Below are 25097 nucleotides of genomic sequence, written 5' to 3'. Positions count from 1 at the left end.
GTATGTATGGGGTGCTGTGTGTACATTAATGAGGAAAAAAAATTAACTTAAATGATTTTAGCAAATGGCTGCAATATAACAAAGAGTGAAAAATTTAAGGGGGTCTGAATACTTTCCGTACCCACTGTATATATATGTATTTTTGTTAATGTTTTGAATTAATTTTTCTGTTTATTTTTTTATTTTAGTTTCAGTAAATGCTGTTGTGTTGTCATTTTTTAGTCTTAGTTGTTTTGATTTATAATTTTTTTTAAACTCCATTATTTTGTGATACATTTATACGATTTTTAAACAAAACAAGCAGCATTTATGATATATATATATATATATATATATATTAGGGTAGAGTTTTTTTTTTTTTTTGCAATCAAGCACATTTTCCGTAAAGGTATAGCTCACGCAAAACTGAACATTTCCCCAATGACTTCCATTGCATTGTATTATTTATTTATTATTATTCTTTTCATTCTATCCAAGTCAATAAGGATCAACAACTGTTTGGTTACCCACATTCTTCAAAATACCATATTTAACGTAACAGGGAAAAAAAACACACAAAAAAACAACAACAACAACTTGAAGGTGAGTAAATGATGACAAAATTGTTTTTTGGGTGAACTATCCCTTTAAGGTGTTCCTTTAGTTCCGGCTGTATGCTATAGATCCTTAAAAAGATCTTTAAGAAGACTCCATCAGGCTCACAAGAGCTCTTAGATAATCAAAGGTATGGAGACTATAGATGAAGCCCTTGAAGACTTGATTTGCAAAGTGAATAAATAGCAGTATTCACCTTACATACAAAGTACTTGGATGTAACGTGATGGGAAAGAAAAGATGTTCCCACACCCTACTTCAAGGCTCTGATTGTCCATATCTGTCTTTAACTTCCTCAAAAACCCACTTACTGCCCATCCTTGACAAATCATTTTATTTCAGCTGGGAAGCTCAAAATGTAGCTTAAAAAAGAAAAAGAAAAAAAAAAAGGAAAAAAGAAAACAAAAACACCTATGCTTCTTAGGTGCTGTTCATTACCTCAGGAACTACATCTTCCACATACACTGTGTGTGGGCCTGTTGTTAATCACACAGGAGTAATCATATTACCACAACGCTAATAATTCAGCCGTCTCAGGCTGCTTTTCTTCATCGGATGGCAGGGAAGCGGAGCGAGGTGACAGACACGTACGTAGCGTGGTTGCAAGAGGGGCGGTGGGGGAGCTCAGACTTCAATACCATGTCGCCAACGGCTACACCTGCCAGAAGATAGATAAAACCTCACTCGCAGTGCGTCTCCAACTGCCCTGATACCATTAAAGCTGACAAAAGAAACCGCCTATTAACAAGCCTCTGGGAATATGCAGATACTGCCGTAACCCTGAGTTGCTATGGACAAACAGACCCCTGTTGAGATTAACTGGTCGAAGAACCATGAAAAACCGCAATTCATTTAAAGCACGTGGATTTATAATGTGTGACATGCAGCGATGCCCTCTTCCAAATGGTTTTCTGTTTGGCTAATCATTAACTGGCTTTGAAATGCTGTGACAACATGTGTTTTTTTTTTCATCTCTAGCTAGGGTTTACATTTATTTACATTCATTTTCTTCCATACCAGCATGTCTACGTGAATGTGTAGAATCTGTTGTGACAATTACTAGCAGAGAAACACGGTCTAACATATGTTCTCCGAGAAACATGGAGGTGACATGTAAATGAAAGCAAATAAATAAAGAAACACTAAGCTTCCACGCTAATAAGCACGCTGACTTGAACGGACGTTTCTAAAGAACGTGTATTCACAAAACACCATCTGTAAATACATTGAATAAAAAAGATATGTGCACACGTCTTCTGCATCGTTAAAAAAAAATATTGTTAATTTGAGCGTCAAGAGGTTATTATCAGCGGGTTCCAATCAGTGTCCAATTGTTTGGAGTAAGAAAAATATTACGCGCTGTTGCATTCTCAATATTTAGTCATTTTGCCTCAGATACAGGATTATGTACATTTGCTTCAAAAAGCAGGTTGTTCATTACCACGGCAACCGCTTGCGCGTCCACGTTGAATGTGATTTTTGTGTGTAAAAATTAACTGTACTCATAAGAGGTGGAAAGATGCTGATAACTATACATTATTTAAGGCTATTTCTATTCGTTATGACATTGGTATATGGACTGTTGTAGTCAAGTAAGCTTAATTCATAATTATTCTTCTGTTGTGAGCCTGTGCGCTCCTCTAAACTGTCCGGGTGCTGCACTGCTCTCGCGGTTGACTGCTGCACCTTTGTTCCGACAATATCACGTTATTGACAACCCTTTAGAAAATGTAATCCTTTGTGGATCCTCCTGATCTGCTAGTTCGTCTTTCTTCATGTTTCTTTGACAAATGGCAGCGTACAGTATACACAGAATAAAAAATAATAATAATCTGTTACGGTTGACATTTTATACCGCAGTAACAATATATACCTTCATACCGCCCAGCCCTAATGCTGCCTGAGAGAAAATTGAGTTATGTGATTTTGGCTCATGTGATGGAAATAACAGTTTGGGGTTTTTTTCAGCAACATGTGCTGTTGCTGAAACTAATGTAAAAATGATTGGAACATGTGACTACCGTGGTCTTTTCTGTCTATGTTTAGACAGAGCTCAAGTATGGAATTTTATTTCTGGAATATCAGGACTGTTAATAAACTGCACTAATGAATTGCTATAAATCTCATTATATTTTGAAAGCGTTGAATGTTGTTGAAATTTGACTCTAACTATTTAATCAATAAATAATACAGTCAATTATATAATTATTCATACACACACATATGTGTGTGTGTGTGTGTTTTCCTCTCTCTTTAATGAAATAATGAAATAATGCTTTGCTAATAAACAATTTTTTTTTTGTAGTTAATTTTCAAATTTTGAATTTGCCAAAACTTGGCTCTAAATATTTAATGAACATACAATAATTAATTATTTAATAACATAAAACAAATAAATAAACCAACCAACAAACTACATTTTAGAGTGAATCTAGATCTCGCCTGTTTACTAGGTGATTGCTGGTTAAAGGTTTGCTGCTGTTTAATGTGTAAGAGCGTGTTTATACAAGCAGCATCACAAGAGCAGGAGGCCATTCACATTCCTAACCTCCATCAGCATCATGTTCTGATTCTACACAACAGAATAAATGTACAGCAGAGGCAGGGAGACTAGATGAAAAGCGAATATAAAAATTGGGAAATCGTGCAGCAAAAGATGTGAGCTGCATATAGTGAATGAGCCAAAAAAAAGAGAATAGGAAAAAGAGAATGACATAAAAAGAGAGTTAGGGAGGGCTGGTAATGGAGGAGGATGTGTTTACTCAGTAATTCAAGTGAGAGACAGTGAGAGAGTGAATGAGAGAGAGAGAGAGAGACGACTTGCTTGATACTCTCCTGGCTGGATTTGCCCATGGTTGTGAAGTCATGGAAATGTAATGCTGCCACAAAGGATAAATCCTCATCAGCGGGCTAAACTCAACAAGCAAACTTTCTCTCCAGAACACCACACAAAAGGCTCCTTCTCTCTCACTTTCCCTCCATCCTCTTACTAGCATGCTATCATTCTTTTCCCTTTTTCCTTACATGGCTTTCCACTTTAGCCAAATAATATGGCCTAAAGCAGTGGTCGCCAACACGTCGATCGCGATCGACTGGTAGATCTTTATCACTGTCCCAGTAGATCCCAAAAAAAAAAACAGTAAAATAAGTACAAAAATACATTACATTTCTGGGGTTATATTAATGTATCACTGAAGGGAACTGTCTTGAGAAAAGTTTCGATGGCAATGGCATTTTCTTCTCCGTAAAAAGCGCAGCTCTGCTTTGTTTACAGCGGTAAACAAGGAAACACTGTAGTGCGGTCGGTTCATAAGCAGTGTTTCCAAGTCCGCGGTTTTCCCGCGGAATTGGGCTATTCTTCTCCGTATAAAGCGCAGCTCTGCTTTGTTTACAGCGGTAAACAAGGAAACACTATAGTGCGGTAAGTTCATAAGCAGTGTTGCCAAGTCCGTGGTTTTCACGCGGAATTGGGCTTTTTTTTTTTTTTTTTGTGTTATGCTGCCAATTACCATAGAACATTATTTTGACTTGTCCCTCAGTTTGTCACACTGATAGTTATGCACTTACTGTATGATTTTTTGGTGTGCGTGTGTGTTTAAAGGGGAAGTTCACTCAACAAATTAAGTTCTGTCATTATTTAGGCTACTCACACTTATGTAATTTCAAACCTGTTTGCTTGTATTTTGCTCTGAGGAACTCCAAAGGAATATTTTCCATTTGTATTCCAGAAAGGAAGAAGGCCATATCAGTTTTGTTTGAACTATTTTCACTTTAATAATTGTCATTTTATTCATTTTCCATTCTTATTTTAATGTTTAGTAAAGTTTATTTTATTTATTTACTTACTTATTTTTTTACATGGCTGTATAGTTTTTAATCTTTTTTTATTTCCATTTTAGTTTTACTTTAGTAGCTACATGAAGGTAAAGTAAATGAAAATGAGAAATGTCGGCTTGGAAACTACCTGAAATAAAATAAGTTTAAGTTGATATAATTTTTGTTTTCAGTTAACATTTACTGCATTTCAAGTAATGAAACCATTTTTTTTTTATGGTTTTACTTCCAGATTATTATATATTTTTTTAAGTTCTAAGTTCTACTGGTTTGGAAAGACACGAAAGTGAGTGAATAATCACAGATTTTTTATTTTTTTTATTTTTTGCGTGAACTATCCCTTCGACTGTTTGTTATAAAATTTCAACCTTTAAACGCGAGTCTGCACTGAGTGATAACATGACGGAAAACTGTTGACAGACAGAGATTATGACGCATTCAAGGTTCTGACCTGAACTCGTGCTGGCATCCGCAGCTCATAAGAGATTTTCTCCAGAGAGTGGGGTTGGATTTTTAGACATCCTACCGAAGCGCTGGCTCATATCAAACAATTTATCTTCCTGATATATAATCGGAATGACTGAACTTCATAAGGGCACGTGCGTGGCTCTTGTGGAACACGATAAAGGCGCGGCTTGCTATTTCTAAGGTGATATGCATGAGATTTTGACCAAATCAAGACCGAATTAATAATAATTTTTAACAGATGAGCTGTGCTGTTTGTTAAATGCAAACATGCCATCTTCATTGGACACTGTACTTCTATCCCTCACAGCCACGTTTTCATTCCTGTCAGATATTAAATATGACTCTACCCTGATTAAGGTTAATGCTTGTTATTGCGTATTTATACAAATAGACTAAAACATAGTGTAGAAACTATTTTCACTCAGAAATTGCTAGTAAATATCACAAACATTTAAATGGCAAGTAGCACACTGCTTTAAACCTGAAATTCTGAAGCAGAAAAACTGGGCCAAACCGAAAATAAAATAATTTTGTACAACTTTGTAATTTAACTCAATCATTTTAAAGATACTGGAAAAAAGCAAATAAAATAACCACACTTTTAATGAAAGTAACACAATGAAATTGGACCGTATTATTATTATTATTATTTAAATTCTATGCAACATAATCAGATTCCACTTTTTTTGACTAATTATCCTACAAAGCTATCATTATCAGAGCATGTGAGCAGAGCATAGCGTCACGAGAGGGTAGCGTCATTTTACCAGTGATGTCCAGTACAGCTGTACTACATCATGTTACAGCACAGCAGCACTATTGCAAACAGGAACAAGTAAATTTCCCGTGGGCGCATTATTTGAGCGAACTTTGCTTTTCCGGTGAGCATGAGTGGTACATGAGCAGAACGTTTGCATGTGCCATCAGCAACTCACCGGAACGCACACTCATAGAGCGGAATATTGAGCAGAGCATCACACCATGCTGTGACGACCAGTGCCGTCCTTAGGGGGGTGCAACTGGTGCAGTCGCACCGGGCCCCGCGGCGAACAGACCGAGGGGGGGACCAAATTTCAGTGCATCCCAAGTATTTTCTAGTCAGATATACTCCAACAATATTTTTTACAGTGTAGTATGTAGTATGCTAGCCTTCCTCTGTTGTTTTTGTGTCTATTTTTTTTCCCCTGATAATTTTGGTATGCTCTGTCTAAAAAAAAAAAAAATATATATATATATATGGAAAGGACGATTTGCACATGCTAATATCTCATTTGGATAATGAGGCAGAAGCTTAGTAGGAGCTGACAAGTGGAAGTCATTTCCTGTAGAGAGCAGAGCAGGCCTGACTTCACACTCCATCAGTCCAGCACACTCAAAACTCGCCCAGGTGCTCGCCCGCCGAGACTCGTGGGACGCGGCAGTGCTTGCCCGCGGCTGGGAGGCAAAGACCCCCCGACACACAGCTTTGAGTTTGCTTTTCAATCGCCTTGACAGCCACGTTGTCCTTGTGGTGAGAGTTTAATGATACACAAAATCCACATGTACGTCCTGCGGAGGGATGAATTATGCAGCAGGCAGCGTGTGGGAGCTCACAGTGTCCTATCAGTCCGACTGAGACCGATTCCGCAATGACAAGCAAGACAAACAAATTTCACATCGCTGGAGGGATGTCACACTAAGCAAGACGTTAAAATGCCTCATCAGGGTGGTACTCAGAAAGAAGGAGAGGCAGTGAGAGGATGAAATAGAGAGATGGAGACAAGGAAACAAGAAATAAGTGGAAGTCATAAGGAATGAGGTTAAATTCAGGTAGGATTAAGAAATAAGCAAATCTGAAATAAAAACCAATCCTATTTGCTTGCTTAATACACATTCCTTGTCTTATTGTGATCAAATTATATCTTATATCACTCATTTTGAATATGATTAGATGTTTTACAGAAGTTAAATGAGTAACAAACATTTACAAGAAAAACTAAATATTGGAAAGAACAAACATTTTGAGATATTATGCAAGTAACAATTATGAAAAGGAAAGTTACAATTGCGTGATATACAGTAACAATTGTGAGATACAGTATAAAGTTGAAATTATGAGATATGAAACTGGAATTAAGATATATGAGATATACAATCATAATTATGAGAAATAGTCCCAGTTCGAGATACAATTGTAATTAGGATAAATCAATTTGCAACTTTGAAAAATAAATATCAATTTTGGAAGTCAGTCACAATTATGAGTAATAAAGTAAGAATTATGATATATGAAGCTGAAATTATGAGATATAGAGTCACAATTTATGAACTAGTCCCATTTTTGAGATACAATTGCAATTAGGAGAAATAAAGTCGAAACTATGAAACATGCAATTAAAATTATGAGAGACAATCACAATTATGAATGATAAAGTAACAATTCTGAAATATGAAGCTGAAATTCTGAAATATGAAGTCCCAATTATGAGAAATAGTCCTATTTGTGAAATAAAATTGCAATTAGGAGAAAAAAAATAAAAAAATAAAGTTGAAATGATAAGAAAATAAATTATGAAAATTATGAAAAATAAAGTCATAACGGTGAGATAAACATTGAGAAGTAATGTTGCATTTGTATAATATAAATTTGCAATTTTAAGATATTAAGAACCAATTTATGATAAAGATACAACAATTCAATGTTATTTATTTTTACCCTTAGGTAGAAATATGCATTTATTAAGAACATAAATAGGGCCAAGTTGTGACAGCTGACGTGTGCGAAGTCTATCCCTCTCGCTGTCCTCCTCAAGGACCATAAGAACAGCAAGAATCATAATTCCTCATATGTGTGACCAGCTCTACACTCACTGGGATTTGTATAATTGGAGTTTTGTATGGCGAATCAGCCCTTTGCTCCGAATCGCAGCGTGAACGAATTTCAAATGAAGCCTGTGTGATGTGAGCGGAGGCTATCAATATATTAAAAGCCCTGACGTTTTCATGCAAATGAAATGCCTCTCGAATGACTTCTTATCAATTCATATCCCAAGCTATCTCTTGCATTTCCTTTGTGTCGTGTTTCACTTTTTCTGTGCCGTTTTGCTGTCTGCCGCTCTCTTCCTCTTCATCCTTCACATTTTGCTCCCTTGTCAAGCCTGGGAGGACAGAATATGTGACAGGAGTGAAAGAAGAGGAGGGAGACGCCAGACCTTGACTCAGCCACTTATATAAAAGCCAGTAAACACCCTTCGTCACCCCGTCCCTACATCCACCCTCATGCCTCAAGGACTCGTTTACGTTTCCATTTTATTCAATGGTCTCAAACAGATCCCAATATTGGGTCCACTCAAGCGTTTCTTCCAGTGACAAGTATTCCTTTATTTATTTATACTTTTGTTGGTGTGGCTATGCTTTATTCATCTCATTTTCACCTTGTTGTGGGCATTTTTCTAACCTCCTTCTGCCTTTTATTTCTCTCCTTCTGGTTCTTCCTCTCATTTTGAGCTTCATTTTCCGGTCGTGGTGTGAGGGATTGCTTGCTCAGGCGAGCGTGAACAGTTGTCAACTGCGTGTAGCGGCACTAAGCTAAGCGGTCTTGGCTTTTTAAACGGAGGGGAGCTAAGTCACCAATGCCACATTAACCCCATGTTGTGCAACACGTCTACAAACAGGTGACATTCCTGACCCGTATGAGAGATCAGAGAGTCAATAAGTAGTTTTAAATGGATGCGCACCCAGAAATGAAAACTGTCATGATTTGCTCGCCCTTATGTGATTTTAAACTAGTGCCCTATGGTTTCTGCGACGGAAATGGAATTCACAGTAATGTAGAATAGCATGGGTTTTGGCACATTTTGGATGAATAAATCAAAAGTAGGGCTGTACACTTAATCAAATCGTCATATGGACTAGTGTCTGTGAATATTAAAGCATGTTCTGAGCATCTCTGTGTGAATGAGTGGCGCGGTTTTGTCCACTGCACACATATTCAAGCACATGTGAGGCTCTAGGCATTTTTAGTGTCTGTCGTCTCAAAATATGAAGACATGAACACATGAAATTCATTTCCAGAGCTGCTCTGAGAGTGACTTCACCAGCATTTCACCATTTAATTTGATAAACCTATAGTCAGATAAAAGCACAGAAGCACAGAAGGTTTTCAAAACAACCCGTCAAAATAAAAGTTCAGTGTAATCCGATGAAACTTTTTAGAATAAATTTGTATTAATCCATAAATCCTGAAAAAACAAAACAACAGAATTTCTGAAAATAAATAAATAAATAAATAATGAATGAATAGACACTTCATAGGGCTCTATTATTGTAAAAATTGTAATACATTGTTACATTGTTAAATTTTTATTAACTCAATTGATTAGACACGCTTTTTGATTACTCAAAATTGTATTAAACCATTACAATGGAACCCAGAAAAATAAAAACAGAAACATAAAATTTGGGGGAAAATAATGGCCCTAAAAATACAATTTGTGTTAAACTGTTAATAAATCATAGTTCAATTCTATGGGTTTCATTATTTCAATTAATTAAACATGCTTTTTGATTACTAAAAATTTTATTTAACCATTAAAAATGAATGGTTTTCTCACATCGGAGAACAGACAGGGTCAAAACAGTCATATTACTGTTTATTGAGTAGTTCTGAGGGTGAGATAAGCAAAAGAGACAGAGGAAAATACAGAAAGAGAACACAGAAAGAATGAAGAGAAAGCAGATGGAAAGAACCACACACTTGCCCTCTTCTCTTTCTCAGAAGTGATAATGAGATAATTACGGGACCATCTTACGCCATTCATTCTTTCTCACTGTTCACACACAGATGAGACTAGCGGTCTCCAACACTTCCCACACAAAAACCCAACACACAGTTTGAAAAAACTAAAGCAGTCAGCACATAAATCTCCTCATTCATTTCTTTAATTACATATCCCCACGGTTCTTCTGATTAAGGCATCTCTTGAAGTTTGAGAAACCGCTTCCTCCAATTTTAGACTTCAAGCAATTTCAATAGACAAAGATGAAGGAAATGCATGTCATAGGAAATATACAAATAATGCAAATGAGCCTGACGTTGGGGGAAGGAGAACGAAAAAAAAAAAATCCAGAGGAAAAGATAACAGATTAGGCAATTTATAGATGGTAGACATATTTAAATGTATTTATTTTTTTATTTTTTTTATAAACTTCAAGTTCTCACCAGTCTAATGTTTTAATTACAATATCTGTTGGTCAAAGAAAATATCAGATATTTTTGCGTTACTTTTTACACTGCTGTTTAATTACTTTTTTATATATAATTTACTTTTTATGTATTATTGTTTTGCTGACATTCAGCTAAGTTATTGATTCATGAATTAATTAAAAATAGAAAGATTTAGGGGCAAGTTGTCACCGATGTAATGTGCTAATTACAATATTTGTTGGCCAAAACAAAGGTTTAATATTTCCGTTACCTTTTACACTGCTTTTCATTACTTGTTTTATTTTTCAAAAATGATGATTATTATTATTATTATTAATATTACTATTATTATTATTATTATTATTATATGTTGCTCAAAACAAGTGTTTGATATTTTTGTATCCTACCAGTTTCATCACTTGTTTTGTTTTTCATAATTGTTTTATTTACTTTTTTAATTATTATTTATATGCTGATATCCAGGTAAGTTCTTGTGTATTTTTTTGCAAACATAAAAGTCAGGGCAAGTTATCAACAGTGTCATTTATTAATTACATATTTTTGCATGTTACCTTTTACACTGCAGTTTCACTATTCGCTTTGTGTTCCATTTTATGTATTTATTTGTAACCCCATATCCAAAGCAGACATGATGTGAAAAAGCAATATACGTTTTTGCATATGGTTTTGTTTCTCCATCTTCAATATTTCTAGAGTTTATTGTAAAATCTCAAAATCCTTCCCCTTATAACTGTACATTAGATATAAAATATATTATTGATTGACTGCGATTGTCTCACATTCCACACATGTGTCAATGGAAACTTGGTTAAGACTTGCTATAACAGGCTATTTAATGGCGTTCACAAAAGGTCAACATGTTCAATGAACTGAATTGTTTTTCCTGAGAAGTAATGCTGGACATGTTTAACAGTGTAATACCCTTCAAAGTTTATGTCTACATTCAACAATAAACCTACATTGTGTAAAAAAGCACAATAACTACCCTACTGATAAGTTTTTTTTTTTTTACCCTTATTGTGACATTAGGGAAACCGCTAGCACAGTTAGGTGGCCTGAAAACGAACCTAGCGTTAAATTGTTTAACACTCCTCATGCATTCAACTTCTGCTATAAAGCATTCACTCCACTTATCTTCAAATCTCCAGAGAGTAAGAGAGGGAGAGATAGTTAGCATGAGAGATAAGATGAAAGATTCAGTTCTGAAGAGCTTTGTCAAAGCACTACTGTTAATCTACAGCGCATGAGACAAGCGATCAAACAACTTGACAAATTATGGCTCCTCAGAGCTTTTTAAAAGGGTATCGTCCACTGAAGCAGATTTTTAATCAAGATGCTCTGGGGTGGGTCAGGGTATTTGAGATTCAACCCAGTATATCTAGTGGAATCTACTATACCCGGTTTGTAGATTTCCATTCAATTGTGTGCAGCGTAACCACGTTTGACGAGGTAGATAGAGGGACTATTAGAAGGGACTCTTCATTTTAATGCAATTTTACTCATAGTTTTTGTCTTTTTGTTGAAAATAAATCTTAAGTCAAAATATGTTTAGTTCATTTCACTCTGACTCACATGGCATATTTTTACAGTCAACAAAACAAACATTTTAGTTAAAGTCATGTGCAAAAATGGTGCAAATGTTTAACTATAGTGTATAAACATTTATTGATTTAAACAACACAATGTTTTATTTGTCTAGCAAAAATACAGTAAAAACTATCATATTATGAAATATGACTACATTTTAAAAGAACTGTTTTCTGAATGCGGCCGTTGCATGCATGCAGAGCACAGGTCATATGGAATGCATTAGTGGCCACAGGGTTTGGGTAAATGTTCACCAGTACGAAAGACGGCTACTGCATAGTCACTTGTTTTCGTGTGTTTTTATTTGGAGGACACCTTATTTTGCATTCTGCCCTACTGCATGCTAAGTATAATCCAGTCAGAAGCAGAGCAAAAAATAAAAATAAAAATTAAAAAATCTGCCTCAGCAAGGCCTGTCCATAGCAGTTCCATAGCAGGAAGAGAGATTGCGTTTGAAGTTTATGAAGCATCAGCACATGCTTTAACTGAGCCTTCCAGTGCTAATGCACAAACATTTTAGTTAAAGTCATGTGCAAAAATGGTGCAAATGTTTAACTATAGTGTATAAACATTTATTGATTTAAACAACACAATGTTTTATTTGTCTAGCAAAAATACAGTAAAAACTATCATATTATGAAATATGACTACATTTTAAAAGAACTGTTTTCTATTTTAATATATTTCATTATTGTAATTTATTTTTCAGCAACCATTACTCCAGTCTTTAGTGTCATATGATTTGGTGAAACATTTCTTATTATTATCAATGTTGAAACCGTGATACACCACCATTTAAAATTTGGGGTAAGAAAGATTGTATTTTTATAAAAAAAAAAAAAAAAAAAGAAAAAAAAAAAGGATGCAATAAATTGTTTGGAATTGACAGTAAATATATGTTTAATGTTACAAAACATTTCAATTTCATTCATCAAAGAATCCTGAAAAAAAAACACTGATCATAATATTATTATTGTTATTATTATTATTATTAATAATAATAATAAATTAATAATAATAATAATAATAATAATAATAATAACTTAATAAGACGATACTAGGAGGAATAACCAATCAAGTTAGAGATTATTAATAATTAAACACCAAATCAGAATGGTTTCTTATGGTTATCTTATGGTTTCTTATTAGAATGGTTTCTGAAGGATCACGTGACACTGAAGACTGGATTAATGGCTGCTGAAAATTCAGCTTTGCCACCACAGAAATCAATTACTTTTAAAATATATTGACATATAAAACAGTTATTTTAAATTATAATAATAGCTCACAATATTACTGTTTCTACTGTATTTTTCATCAAATAAATGCAGCCTGGGTGATCATACTTCTTAAAACATTTAAAAATCTTAATTATTCTAAACATTTGACCAGTAGTGTAGATATTAATGCAAACTTATGTTTAAGATATTATGCTTAAGATATATTCAAGCCGTTTTAGGTAGGTGTGGCTGACTCTTAACTTTTATAAAGAATATCTCTTTGGATTTGAGACTTTAGTCTTTGCAACTTTACAGATCTTCTTTATGCACCAAGAGCTTGTAACACTCCAAAGAGAAAGGAAAAATTGAAATCGCATCATATGACCCCTTTAAGATATTGAACATTACTGAATCGTTTAAATGAATTTAAAAGATATTTTTCCATTTAAAATAATTTTATTGTCATTATGACAAATCTTTCATCTCATCTTTAATTAATGTTGCCAAAAACAACGAAACAACGTCAGAACATTGTTTGTTGACTGGATTAACACTGGTAGAGAGAGGGGAAAAAAAACGTGTTGGTCACACGCAAAAGAAACAGAAAGCACGAATGAGAAAGAGAGTGCAGCTGTTGAAGAGTTGAGATTCTCTCTCTTTGACATCTCCACAGCTTCATCTTCACAATGTTATCATCTCTTCCACACAGTCTCGCAGCTGTTGAAAGCTCCTGCAAAGGCGTGCCAGCCTCGCCACGTGCTTCACACACAAACCTCTCCTTCTCCCAGGTGCAGGCAGGGAAACAATGGACAACCGCTTACGCATTTCACAAGAAACCGCGGCAGAGACGTGTTGCTCGGCGTAAGCTGCGCCCCCTCTGGCACAGACGCTGTTTTTGCCATTCCTCCGACGCTGTGATACTGGGGAAGCTGGTCACGTGGAGGCTTCAGTTCTCGAACTCTTTCAGGGGCGATGTGTGTGGAACTGAATGAGCGCAGAACACTGTTTTACAGTGTTTGAGTGGGCTGCTTTTGCCAGAGGTGTCACTTCCACTCTTACTATGAGAATGAGGCTGTAATAGCCCATATGTGCTCTTCCGTGGAGAGGTTTCCCTCTAGCCATGATAAGGACAGATGTAAAAGCCTTATTAGCATCTCGTTTGGCCATGCAGGCTGCGGTACAAAACTAAAGGGACTGTAGAGCTGCGGCAGTGAAGATTTACAGACAGTCAAGGAGGGTTCGCATTGTATCCTGGACTGACTGCGATTAGATTATGCCATCTCACTTTAAAGTCAACACCAGCTGCTTGCATCCCATTTTACTTCTGCAACCTGAGTCAAGATATTCAACAATAAAAATTAGTAGGGCAGAACTTGATTTTATCCATCGGGCGTTGATTGAAATGGCTGTTGCACACCAGAATGGAACCAGACGGTTGGAGGATCGAAAAGTAAGAGAGATTCGAAACGTCAGCCAAAAAGAAAATTCATTTCAGAGACAAAACATGTTAATACATTTAGATAAACAATTTTTGGACTGATGAATCAAGCACAATAAGATCTGGAATGTGTATTAAGAAAACAAATAGAGTCTATTTTGATTTCATGTTGAAGGCAAAACAACCCAGGTAAATATATACATTAAAAAAATCAATAAATAAAATACATACATACATACATACGTTACCGGTTGATTGAATGCATTAAGTAATGCAAACTTTTTTTGCATTACACATTATCTGAAATGTTATGTTTAAATATGCAAATAAGCCATTATCTAATTATATATGCTCTAATTTTCATATATTTCCAGAACAAAAATCTGAACATTGGATGAAGTAAGGTTTAAAATACTTGTTTCATTTTGTTGACATATTAGAGTCAAACAATTATAAAAATTTTTGGACTGAAGAAACAAGCAGAATAAGACCAGGAATGTGCATTAGGAAAGTAAAATAGGGTAAATTTTGATTTCATGTTGACTTTAAAACAAAGGATTCTGCATCAACTACAGTCCTCAATGCATTGTGCGTAGGCCGAACATCTCAGTCACGGTTATTAATGAAATACTCACAGGAATGTGAATCAGATTAATATGGAGTCGTAAAGGGAGAACAGCTGCTGCCATGGAAGTTGTGACTACAAATAAAACTATAATGAACACATAAAAAAGGCATGATGAAATTGAAAGATTCAACACTGCAGATGAGCACAGCGTATAGAATATTTAAAGCCGCATTTAAGCTCCACTGGTGGCACCAGACAAAATTGCAAATCACAAAACATGTCGTTTATTGTTCAGTCAGTCAGGTAGCCTCAAACTCACGCCACTGGTTGAGCCAGAAGTCAACATGTTGAACAACACAGTGTTTACACTGCCCACAAAAATATGACCTATGTTTGTCTTGCACAAAAATAAAAAATTACATGCATATGAAACACATCACACCAACAATCTCTCTTCATAAGTATCATTTTGATACTTCAATATCTGTGAGCTCTCCCACAAACATAGAAAGAGAGAGACAGAGGTTCAACGACCCTGGATGGAATGATCCATCAAAGGATAGACGTTGCCCTAGAGGAGGCATCTATCATCAAATGGGCACATGCAATGCTGAAACAATCCCCAGGTATTGCCAGACAGAGGTCGGAAAGAACAAATAAGGCTTTCAGTGCATGTTCTGCTGGTGACCTTTGGAAGGTGAGAAGGAGAGAGGAGACGGGCAACTTTATGAGAATTACGTTTTCTGAAGAGAAACTTCCTTCTGTACAGAAATGAGGGGACATGAACTCATATGGGATTGTTTCACAAATGCGATGTATTTAATAGCTCGATTGTTTCTCCTAAAAACAAAATGGAAGTTTCCTGCTTCCCATTTTTTTTTTCCCTAAGAAAATGACTATAGTAATCTCACTTGCATGCTCAGAAGAGATCTCAACAATATCTCAAAATAGTCCATGATTTCCCATTCTATAAAATTAGCTACCTGTATACTACCAACATTCATTTTCTACTTCTATTTTTGTAACCCTGTAAAGCCTGAAATGTAAAATAATGGTCTGATTTATTTTCCCCCTAAAATGTAATTGTTAAAAAATCTATTTTTGGAGTATCATATTTGATATATCAGGATTTTTATGGCTCATATAATATTATATAAGACAATACGAAGCTTATAATCGAGGAGGGGAAAAAATATTCAGAGGCCCAAACTGAGCAAAAATATGCAATTTGGTATAGTTGCTGATATAGCTAAAAAATAAGATACAATTCTGATATAAGATATATAGCAGACTAATTACATAAAATGTATTCTAATATCAGCTGTCACTCTATATCTCCCAATAATATATCTTAGTAAAATGATATTTGAATGCTTATTTTTATAATCAAAGCTCTGTCTTTTTCATCTTTGGGGGACAAAATATACTGCATATTGTATATACTGCCTCAGTCTAGTAAGTGTTTGTCTTGAAATATTACTGACAAAATGAAAGTTTTTAAAAATAAGCAAAGATTTTACAGCAAAAAGACGTGTACCATGACCTGAAGTGGGCAGTTTCAGAATTATACTAAAAGGCCTTTTACTTGCAATAAACAAAAATCTGAGAAAAAGTTGAGCTGCAAAGTACCAACGTTCTTTAAACTCGCATCGTGACCTATAGTTGAACTCTCACCATTTCCTGCATTGCCATTTTGAAAACGATCAACATAATCTCTTCCAAAGCAGAGGAGCTCTATACATATCAGTGGCAGAAATGTTCTGCCTGCAGAATATTTTCACCACTCCTCATTCACTCCTCATTCAATATCAGCCATTCAGACTTCCATTAATGGTTTGCCCATCCCTACGGAGCGTATCATCAAAACCTGCCGCGTCACATCACCAGAAACGCCAGCTGAGATGCGGTGGGACGAGGAAGGTCTGAAAGTTTACACGCAAACACACCCCACGCACACAAATAAATGCAATGACGGAGAAAAGCCGAGCTGTCGACTCCAGCATGCAAAGCTCTGCAAGTTAGAAGCTCCCTGTTGAAGCAAAGAGAGAGGCGTACAAGCTTTTATCAGAACAAAACTGCAGAAGCCTCCTATCTCTTCAAATATTGGACCAAATTTGGGGTTCTGCTCAGCAATGTAGAACAGCATCACCTCCTTTCATTATTGTCTTTTGTTCTTAATGTATTGCAAAGCTTGAGGAGTGAACTAAAGGTCTTTGATATGACAATTAGAGTGAAGGCAGAGGAACGGCTCCAGTTTGGCTCTGTTTTTGTTTGTAGTTCTTGTTTTCACCCAAATAAAGGCGGAGAAGACGGAGAAGATGTGGGAGGCGAAAGTAGCTTGGAGAAATGTGAGTTTGTTGCAAAGTGCCTGTGATCAATACTAAAGAGGCAACAAAACTGTGATGCTATTTTGGGGAGAAAATTACAAGGCGCTTTATTCTGTATCTCAGCATCTGTCTGTGTGTGAGTGAATATTGTGGCTGCTGGCAGCATAGCCTGATGTGTGATGTGACTGTGAGAAATTAAAGAAAAGGAAATGACAGCAATTTCTTCTTCTTCACTGTCAGGTCGTACCGATAGGTAGGAGGACAACTTCCATAAATGCAGCAGTGCAAGAAAAATCATGTGCAGGCTTCAACATGCACAAAGAGTATTTTGACACTAAAGCCACACTTCAAATGCCAGTTGCCTTAATAAATAAAATATCAAACCAAGTAGCATTTATTTAAAAAGACAAAAAAAAAAAAACAGCACAACTACACTAAAAAAATTAATAAAAAAAGACTGCCAAAGGAAAATTACATCTAAATTATATAAATCTTATAAAATTAATTAAATATAATCCAATTTTATTTTATTGCTATTTCTTTTTTTCAATTTTGAAATGAACTGTAATGTATTTATTTTTTTGACAGTCCTGGCTGTAATAAGAAAACAAATTAATATAATTTATGGAGAATATACATTTATAAAATATATATAAAAATGTATATATTATATACTATAACTATTATACAATTAATATAATTTTATAATTAATTATAAAAATTAATACACTTTTCTAGAGAAAAACGAGAACAAAGAACTAGTAAAAAAAGTTTGTTTGCTTGTTTATTCATTCATTATTACTTATTTTTTTAAATGTATTTATTCTTCAGCGATCATCAGTGCTCCATCGCATCAAAAAGTTCAAAAACCCTTGGCTTAAGTGTTCAAATGCTTTTTGTAGCCACCGTATCTGTGTGTTTGTTGAAGAGTGTTTATCAAAATTGTAAAATAAAGGATTCTCTTTTTACAGCTCTTTTTATTGTTCAACTCCTATACAACTCACATTTCTGGAGCTACAATCGCCTGGGCCCAGGTTAAAGCTTTCCCAGTACCAACACACGCACACGGTATCTCAGATAAACATCCACAACTTACCCGTCACGTTGACCTCTACAAGTCCAGAGCGTGTGCCAATGCTATTGGTGGCGTCGCAGACGTATGTCCCGCCGAACTCATAGGTCACCGGGCCTTTGAAGAACAGGGTGTTGTTCTTGATTTCAATGTTGTTGGGAAGTGATCCATTCAACCTGAGAAAAAAACAGACAGATAATATGGAAACAGAGTTGGCTGGGAGACAACACCAACTCACATTGGGTAAGATGGATTCTCTTTTTACAGCTCTTTTTATTGTTCAACTCCTATACAACTCACATTTCTGGAGCTACAATCGCCTGGGCCCAGGTTAAAGCTTTCCCAGTACCAACACACGCACACGGTATCTCAGATAAACATCCACAACTTACCCGTCACGTTGACCTCTACAAGTCCAGAGCGTGTGCCAATGCTATTGGTGGCGTCGCAGACGTATGTCCCGCCGAACTCATAGGTCACCGGGCCTTTGAAGAACAGGGTGTTGTTCTTGATTTCAATGTTGTTGGGAAGTGATCCATTCAACCTGAGAAAAAAACAGACAGATAATATGGAAACAGAGTTGGCTGGGAGACAACACCAACTCACATTGGGTAAGATTGGGATGGTAGGGTAATATCAGTAGATCAACTGTTACTATGAGGACTGATTCAATATATTGTGTTAAAACAAACCAAACATACCAAGCGTACTTCAAGAACTGTGCATCTCAAACCAACATACGTGAAGGGTGATGCTACAAAACGACTGAATGGGCCCTTACAGGCCTGAATGTTGCCCCAGGAAAGAGGGAGTGATTTAAAATGGTGAAAACAAACAAAGACAAAAAGCAGAGATGTCACATATGGAAGGGGGTGGGGGGGGGAGTGTTGTTTTGCTGCCACTCTTTCAGTTCTGGGCTGCTGCACCTGAAGTTGGATCCCAAGTGACCAAGACAAACCGATCAAGAAAAGTGTGGAGTCTGACTTACTATGCAGCCACCCTCACACTTTAACTGTAGTGTCCTAATTCTGGACTCTTTATGGTTCAGCTGCCCTGCGAGTCTAGACCTGCCCCGTTCTTCTTCTAAAGCTCGACAGAGGTCACAATCTTTGGCAGATGTTCTTGTGGCAAGATGTTCTCTTTGCTTCTTATCAGAGATCAGTATAACAATGCCTCCCCAGGGACCAGACACATTCAGATCATCTTGTTCCCACTTAACAAGTCCCTTCCTTCCATCTCAATGACACCCTATCTGCCATGTCTTTTAGGGTCTGGTTGATTGGTGGTGTTCTTTATAAGAACCTTTCAAACCTTTTAACGGTAGTGTTCTCAAAGCAAGAGACATGAAACAGTCTATTCGCTAGTACAATAAAACATCCAAACAATGAAACGCACCATTTATTCAGGTCAACAAAGGGTGAGAGTAGAAAGCATGGTAGAAATTAGGTCAAGTCTTAGTCAGAGCAGAACAGACCACGCATAAACATTATGAACTATAAGATTAATTATAATAAGCATAGTTCTGATCCTATTTGGATGAGCCTCATCACATTATACACAACTGTCAATGAACATTAATTGAATTCTATATTAATGTGACATAAATAGCCTATTGCTACGTTGACTCCATTTTGATATTACCCAATTTGTAATATTCAGACTTGCCACATTTGACCAAATTGTATATTCCGACTTTCTTCACTTGATTGTTGTGACGTGAAGTAAACAGAACTAAAATAGCATCAATATTAGCCACCTTTATGCATTTCTGTTTTAAGATTTATATAATAAATACTGACAATGTTTTAAAATGTCTGTAAATATATCATAAAATGAAATCATTGTTTTAAGTATGTCTGAAGATATGAACAACCCCTAATAATAATTCTAAAATTAAACATTCTAAAATGTAATTCTTAAAGTGCACGCAGTATGAAGTTATGCTAATGGACTATAGTTTACTATGTGGATAAATTGTTAATTGTGATTATTAGTATTAACTGATTTCATTTCAGCTTGTTGCAAAATGAAACATTTCTTATTTTCATTTAATATAAGTTTATGTACTAACATAACTAAAACTAAAACTGAAAAGAAAAAAAAAAAATATATATTTATATAAACTACATGACAACAACACAACAAAATTACTAAACCTTTAACTAAAACTAAAATGAAAACAGGGGAAAAAAATAATTAATTAAAAACTATAATAGTATCAATGATGAATGAATAGGATCAATGTTACTAAAATAACACTGTATTGTGAACACAAACATGCACACTAACACTGATGATTTAACTCACTTTCAAAAGCGGATAAAATTAATTTGCAAATGCCCCTAAAAATAGCAAGAATATTTATCTCATTCAAAGAGTAGGAGTTGCTAGAAAAGCGAGAGGATAAACAATGGGAGAAAAGGGTAAGATAGAGAAGAATGGTGTGATTACAGAGTGGGGTGGAGGAGAAGACAGTGATGGGGAGAGACATGGGCGCCGGCGTGACAGATAAGAGGGGACGGCCACAGCAGAAGTGGAGAGCGGACACCAAATGTGTTCTGAAGGGTCCCCTGGGCGCTACACTGGAGGTCATCACCGCGCTGTTGCAGAACATTTCAATCCTGAACAACTATGGATGCACACACACACAAGCACTAGCTGCAGTTCAATCACAAATGTGCAGAAGTCTGTTACATGGTATAAACGCTGACTATTTTAAGTTATGCATAAATATTACACAAATGCCCTTCTGAAAATGCACAGGGAAGAACACAGAGTCTGTGCGACTTGTGTAATTTCTGAACCATTAGCTTCACCAAATGGAATTAAAAAACAAACAAAAGAGACGTTTTTGCAGGTTTCCCAAACATTTCCAAGATCTGCCACTGGTCGATAAAATGCATAGACACGCCCCAAACTCACGCTATTGGTTGAGCCGCTGTTGCTATGTCAGGCTGGTCGGATTCTTAAACAAACATAGTAATGTTTTGAAAGTGCCACAGTGTTTCTGTTTTTCAGTCAACTTACAAAATATTTCCTCTGTATACAAGGTTACAAGAAAGTATTTTACTAAAACAAAAAAATTGTCTGCACACTGACAAGACTGCTCCCAAGGAATTTATTGGTACAACGTTTCGACCATCAGGTCTTCGTCAGACACTGACCTTTGTTTGTATTGATCTTATTTTTTGTCCTGCACCTGAGCCTTTGGGTTTTTTGGGATGTTTTTTTTTTTGACTTACAAGAAAGTATTTTAACATAAAAAAATACACACTTTAGCATTAAAGTTTGCATGAAATCAACTGAAACCTATTACTTTGATAGTGCATATTACTAGTCTTGTGGTGAACAATTTGTGCAAGTTAATAATATAAAAATATGTTTTGTCTCTGTAATCTTTAATCAAATTGCATTTAATCTCTGATTGGGCAGAATATCCTTAACACCTCCCCTCCAACCATCGGTCTTCTGTGAGCTAGAGATGGCAAGGAGGTGCACCAAAACCAAACCCTGCACTGTTTTTTTTTTTCATTCAATATTGCATTTCATTCGGAAATACCGTTAAAATATTGTAAAGTCGAGTCAACTTCGCAACAAGTCAAATTAAATATGCTCAATGAAATATTCCATTTCATTCTGAAATATGTTACAATACTTTAAGATCATTGAATCTTTGCAACAAGTCAGTCGCAATTTCCGGTTCACACAGACTTTAAGAAATTTTGTTTCAGCCTTAAAGCAGCCACAGTCTGTTCAGTAACCGTTTGATGCAAATTGCACAAAATTGGAAAGCTCTGTTTTGATCTGAGAAGCTCTAATCTGATTGGCTGGCTATTACTATTTAAAGAAAAACTATTTAAGATGACCTTTCCTTTAACGAAACTGGGAACTGCGACTGATCGCTTTACGTGTCATCCAGACAGTGGGTGATTCTTGGCTGAAATAAGCAACTATTTGGGCCAGACTTTATGCCGAAACTCAAAGTCTGGCTAAGCACGACTATACGAAATATAAATCCTATTTCAGATTTCACATTGAAATATGATGTGACTACTCACACACATTCTCTCTCACACACCTACACTCAGTTTCAGTTTCAGATTTGCGTTAATTTCCCAGCTATCAAAACATGCCAGAGAGATTCTTACCATAAATATATCATAAAGCGAGCAGAACAGTCACACTCAGAGTTTATCTTCAGACAGCTTATTGTGACATATTTCCTTAGCTATCTCTCCTCCCGTCTTCTATCTGCTGGATCTTATCAGATTGCTTTGCAGCAGTCAGCATTTAGGGAAACACATTATACCTTCTGCGTTTTTGGGCTGAAATCTGTCTCACAGGCCCTGTCCTCAACCAGGTTATGAATATTACAGGAACAGTTTAGGAAGAAAACAGATGACTTCTGCTTAAAGACAAAAAAAAACATTTGAAAAACAATACAACCCAAGCCAGGAGTTGTTTTGCATGAAATTGTCTGAGGATAGACGTAGTGGTGTGTGCTGGTGATGGTTATACATTTTGTAATTGAACTTTTAGTAGTCATTGCTCTGCTTTGCATCATACCTAATGACACCATTTACCATGGTAAAATCACTGTAACAATTGAGTAGCTTTGCTTTTATGAAACACTGACAACAGCATAACGATAAAAGACACCAATGCATAATCATTTCACGTGTTAACGTTTCCTAATATGCCATTTTATTTCAGTTAAAATGTATTTCAAGTGTCAAGTGTCTTTTTCTTTTAATGGTTTTAGATAGTTCGCCCCAAAACTGAAGATAGTAGAAAATGTAGAACACAATAATAATAATAATAATAATAAACAAGAATGTTGGTAACCAAACTGTTGACAGCAGCCATTGACTTCCACAGAATTTTTTCCATACTGTCAACTGTTTGGTTTCAACAGAAGTAAGAAACTCATTTACCCGCAACTTGAGGATGAGTAAATGATGACAGAATTTTCATTTTTGGGTGATCTCTTTAACTATAATAACTCTGACACGATATGACACATAATGACATGGGGTGGGCTATTTTGATTCAGGTCAGTAAATAACCACCTAGCAACCATCACTCAGAACCCTTTAGCAATGGCATAGCAACCAATAACACCACCACCTTACACCTTGCTGACAACTTTAGTACCGACAAGCACCAAACCAGAACCTCCTTCCTGTTCTCACTTTCTTGTACCTCATCTTTTCCTTTCTCAATCCCCATTTTCCTCATTTCATCCCCTCCTTTTCTTCTCTTTCATTCTACTTCCAGTCTCAGTATATCAATTACTAATAAAAAAATGCCTCAAGAAGACCTTAGCACCATCCACGAGTCCCTCTTCACAGAGTTGGCTGCTGTATATGTGTCCTTTGATACCCTGAATAGCCCAGAATGCTCAGCGCTTTCCTCTCTCTCTCTCTCTCTCTCTCTTGTCCTTTCTCATTAAAACCCACCCCGGTTCACAGAGGCAGTGCACCCTGGGCATTGCCAGCTATTAATCCACCACAGCTGAAGTCTGGTGACATGTTTTCCTTTCCCAGCTTTCGCAGCCTAATTACAGAACAAATTGCCACATTTATCTCTCTGTTTTTTGCTACATAATTCCTCCATTTTTAACTGTAACACACAACTTGCTCATCCACTGTGTCCACCATTGTTGGTGGTGTCGGTATTGTTCACATTTACATACACATGCGTTCATGGGAATCTGCTGGGTGATGAATGATGGGACATTTCGCCGTGCTAATTGGCATATAAGTGTGGCACATGCGCCGATGCCAAGGCACTGAATTATAATGCTGCACAAGGGAGTCCAAGCAGAAGGTTACATGGGTCATCTTACAGAGTGGACCTGACCCAAGGGCGCAGGAACAATCTGGAACAACACATTAGAAACCTTATCAGCTTGTCTCATAAATATTAATTAGGTGATGTAATCAGTGAAAGGCTGATAGGTCAAGGCCAATTAATCGGCATCAGCTTGCTGTGTCCACTTGGCCCAAGTGTGGAAGCTCTAAAACCTGCCAACAGCCATTTCAATGGTTAACTAACTAACTAACTATTTTATGCATGTATGCATGTATGTATGTATGTATGTATTTGCTTGTTTGTTTAAGATAATTCTGAGTTAATGAGCTGTCTGAAATAAGGGTGAACTTGTTTCTGTACATAATTAAATTGTAGTATGCATAAAGTATTATTAAAATCATGTTGTTCAAAACAAAAATTAAAATAGGAAAAATATGCAATATGAAAATAATTGAAGATAAAATGTGTTTTACTGAGAAAAAACAAGATTTGGTTTTTAAAAAGCCTTTTTCCAAAAGGTACATCTGGAAAAAGGGGGGGTCGTCTTATAATCAGGGTCGTCTTATATATATACACGCGCATATATTAGGTAAACTAAAACTTTTATTTTGGATGTGATTAATCGTGATTAATCATTTGACAGAACTATTATTATTATTATTATTATTATTATTATTGAGGGGAAATATTTCTCCAAACCACACATCCTCAACTAAACACACAAAACGTCACAAATACAAATTTCTAGTTGGCTAAAGATATGTGTGCCACTGTAAAAAAAAAAAAAAAAGGTAATATAATTATTGGTTAGCATTTATCATTATTAGTGCATGTAAGTGTTGGGGTGGGCAAACGATGCAATTCATTCTGGGGTAATATTAATGTTTAAGTAGTAAACAAAGTAAAAAATAATAAAACAAAGGAGATTTAAGCCACTTTTGCTTGTGGATAAAACATTTTGCACAAAAT

At 35.9% G+C, this 25097-nt stretch overlaps 1 protein-coding gene across 1 annotated transcript in view; it reads right to left on the bottom strand.

Moving 5' to 3' along the window:
- Positions 1-25097, bottom strand: part of LOC107714521 (nectin-1-like) — a 193300-nt gene that overhangs the window by 142698 nt on the left and 25505 nt on the right. The window contains exons 5-7 of the mRNA XM_016520374.1: positions 18707-18858; positions 18553-18571; positions 18339-18490 (exon numbers count right to left, since the gene is read on the bottom strand). Of these exons, the coding sequence (XP_016375860.1) occupies positions 18339-18490; positions 18553-18571; positions 18707-18858 (323 nt within the window). The remainder of the gene's footprint in view (positions 1-18338; positions 18491-18552; positions 18572-18706; positions 18859-25097) is intronic.

The sequence above is a fragment of the Sinocyclocheilus rhinocerous genome, unplaced genomic scaffold, assembly GCF_001515625.1.
Source record: "Sinocyclocheilus rhinocerous isolate Xijiao unplaced genomic scaffold, SAMN03320098_v1.1 scaffold809, whole genome shotgun sequence".
Taxonomy (NCBI): Eukaryota; Metazoa; Chordata; class Actinopteri; order Cypriniformes; family Cyprinidae; genus Sinocyclocheilus; species Sinocyclocheilus rhinocerous.
The sequence above is the reverse complement of the archived record's forward strand: the minus strand, read 5'-3'. Positions and strand labels throughout refer to the sequence as shown.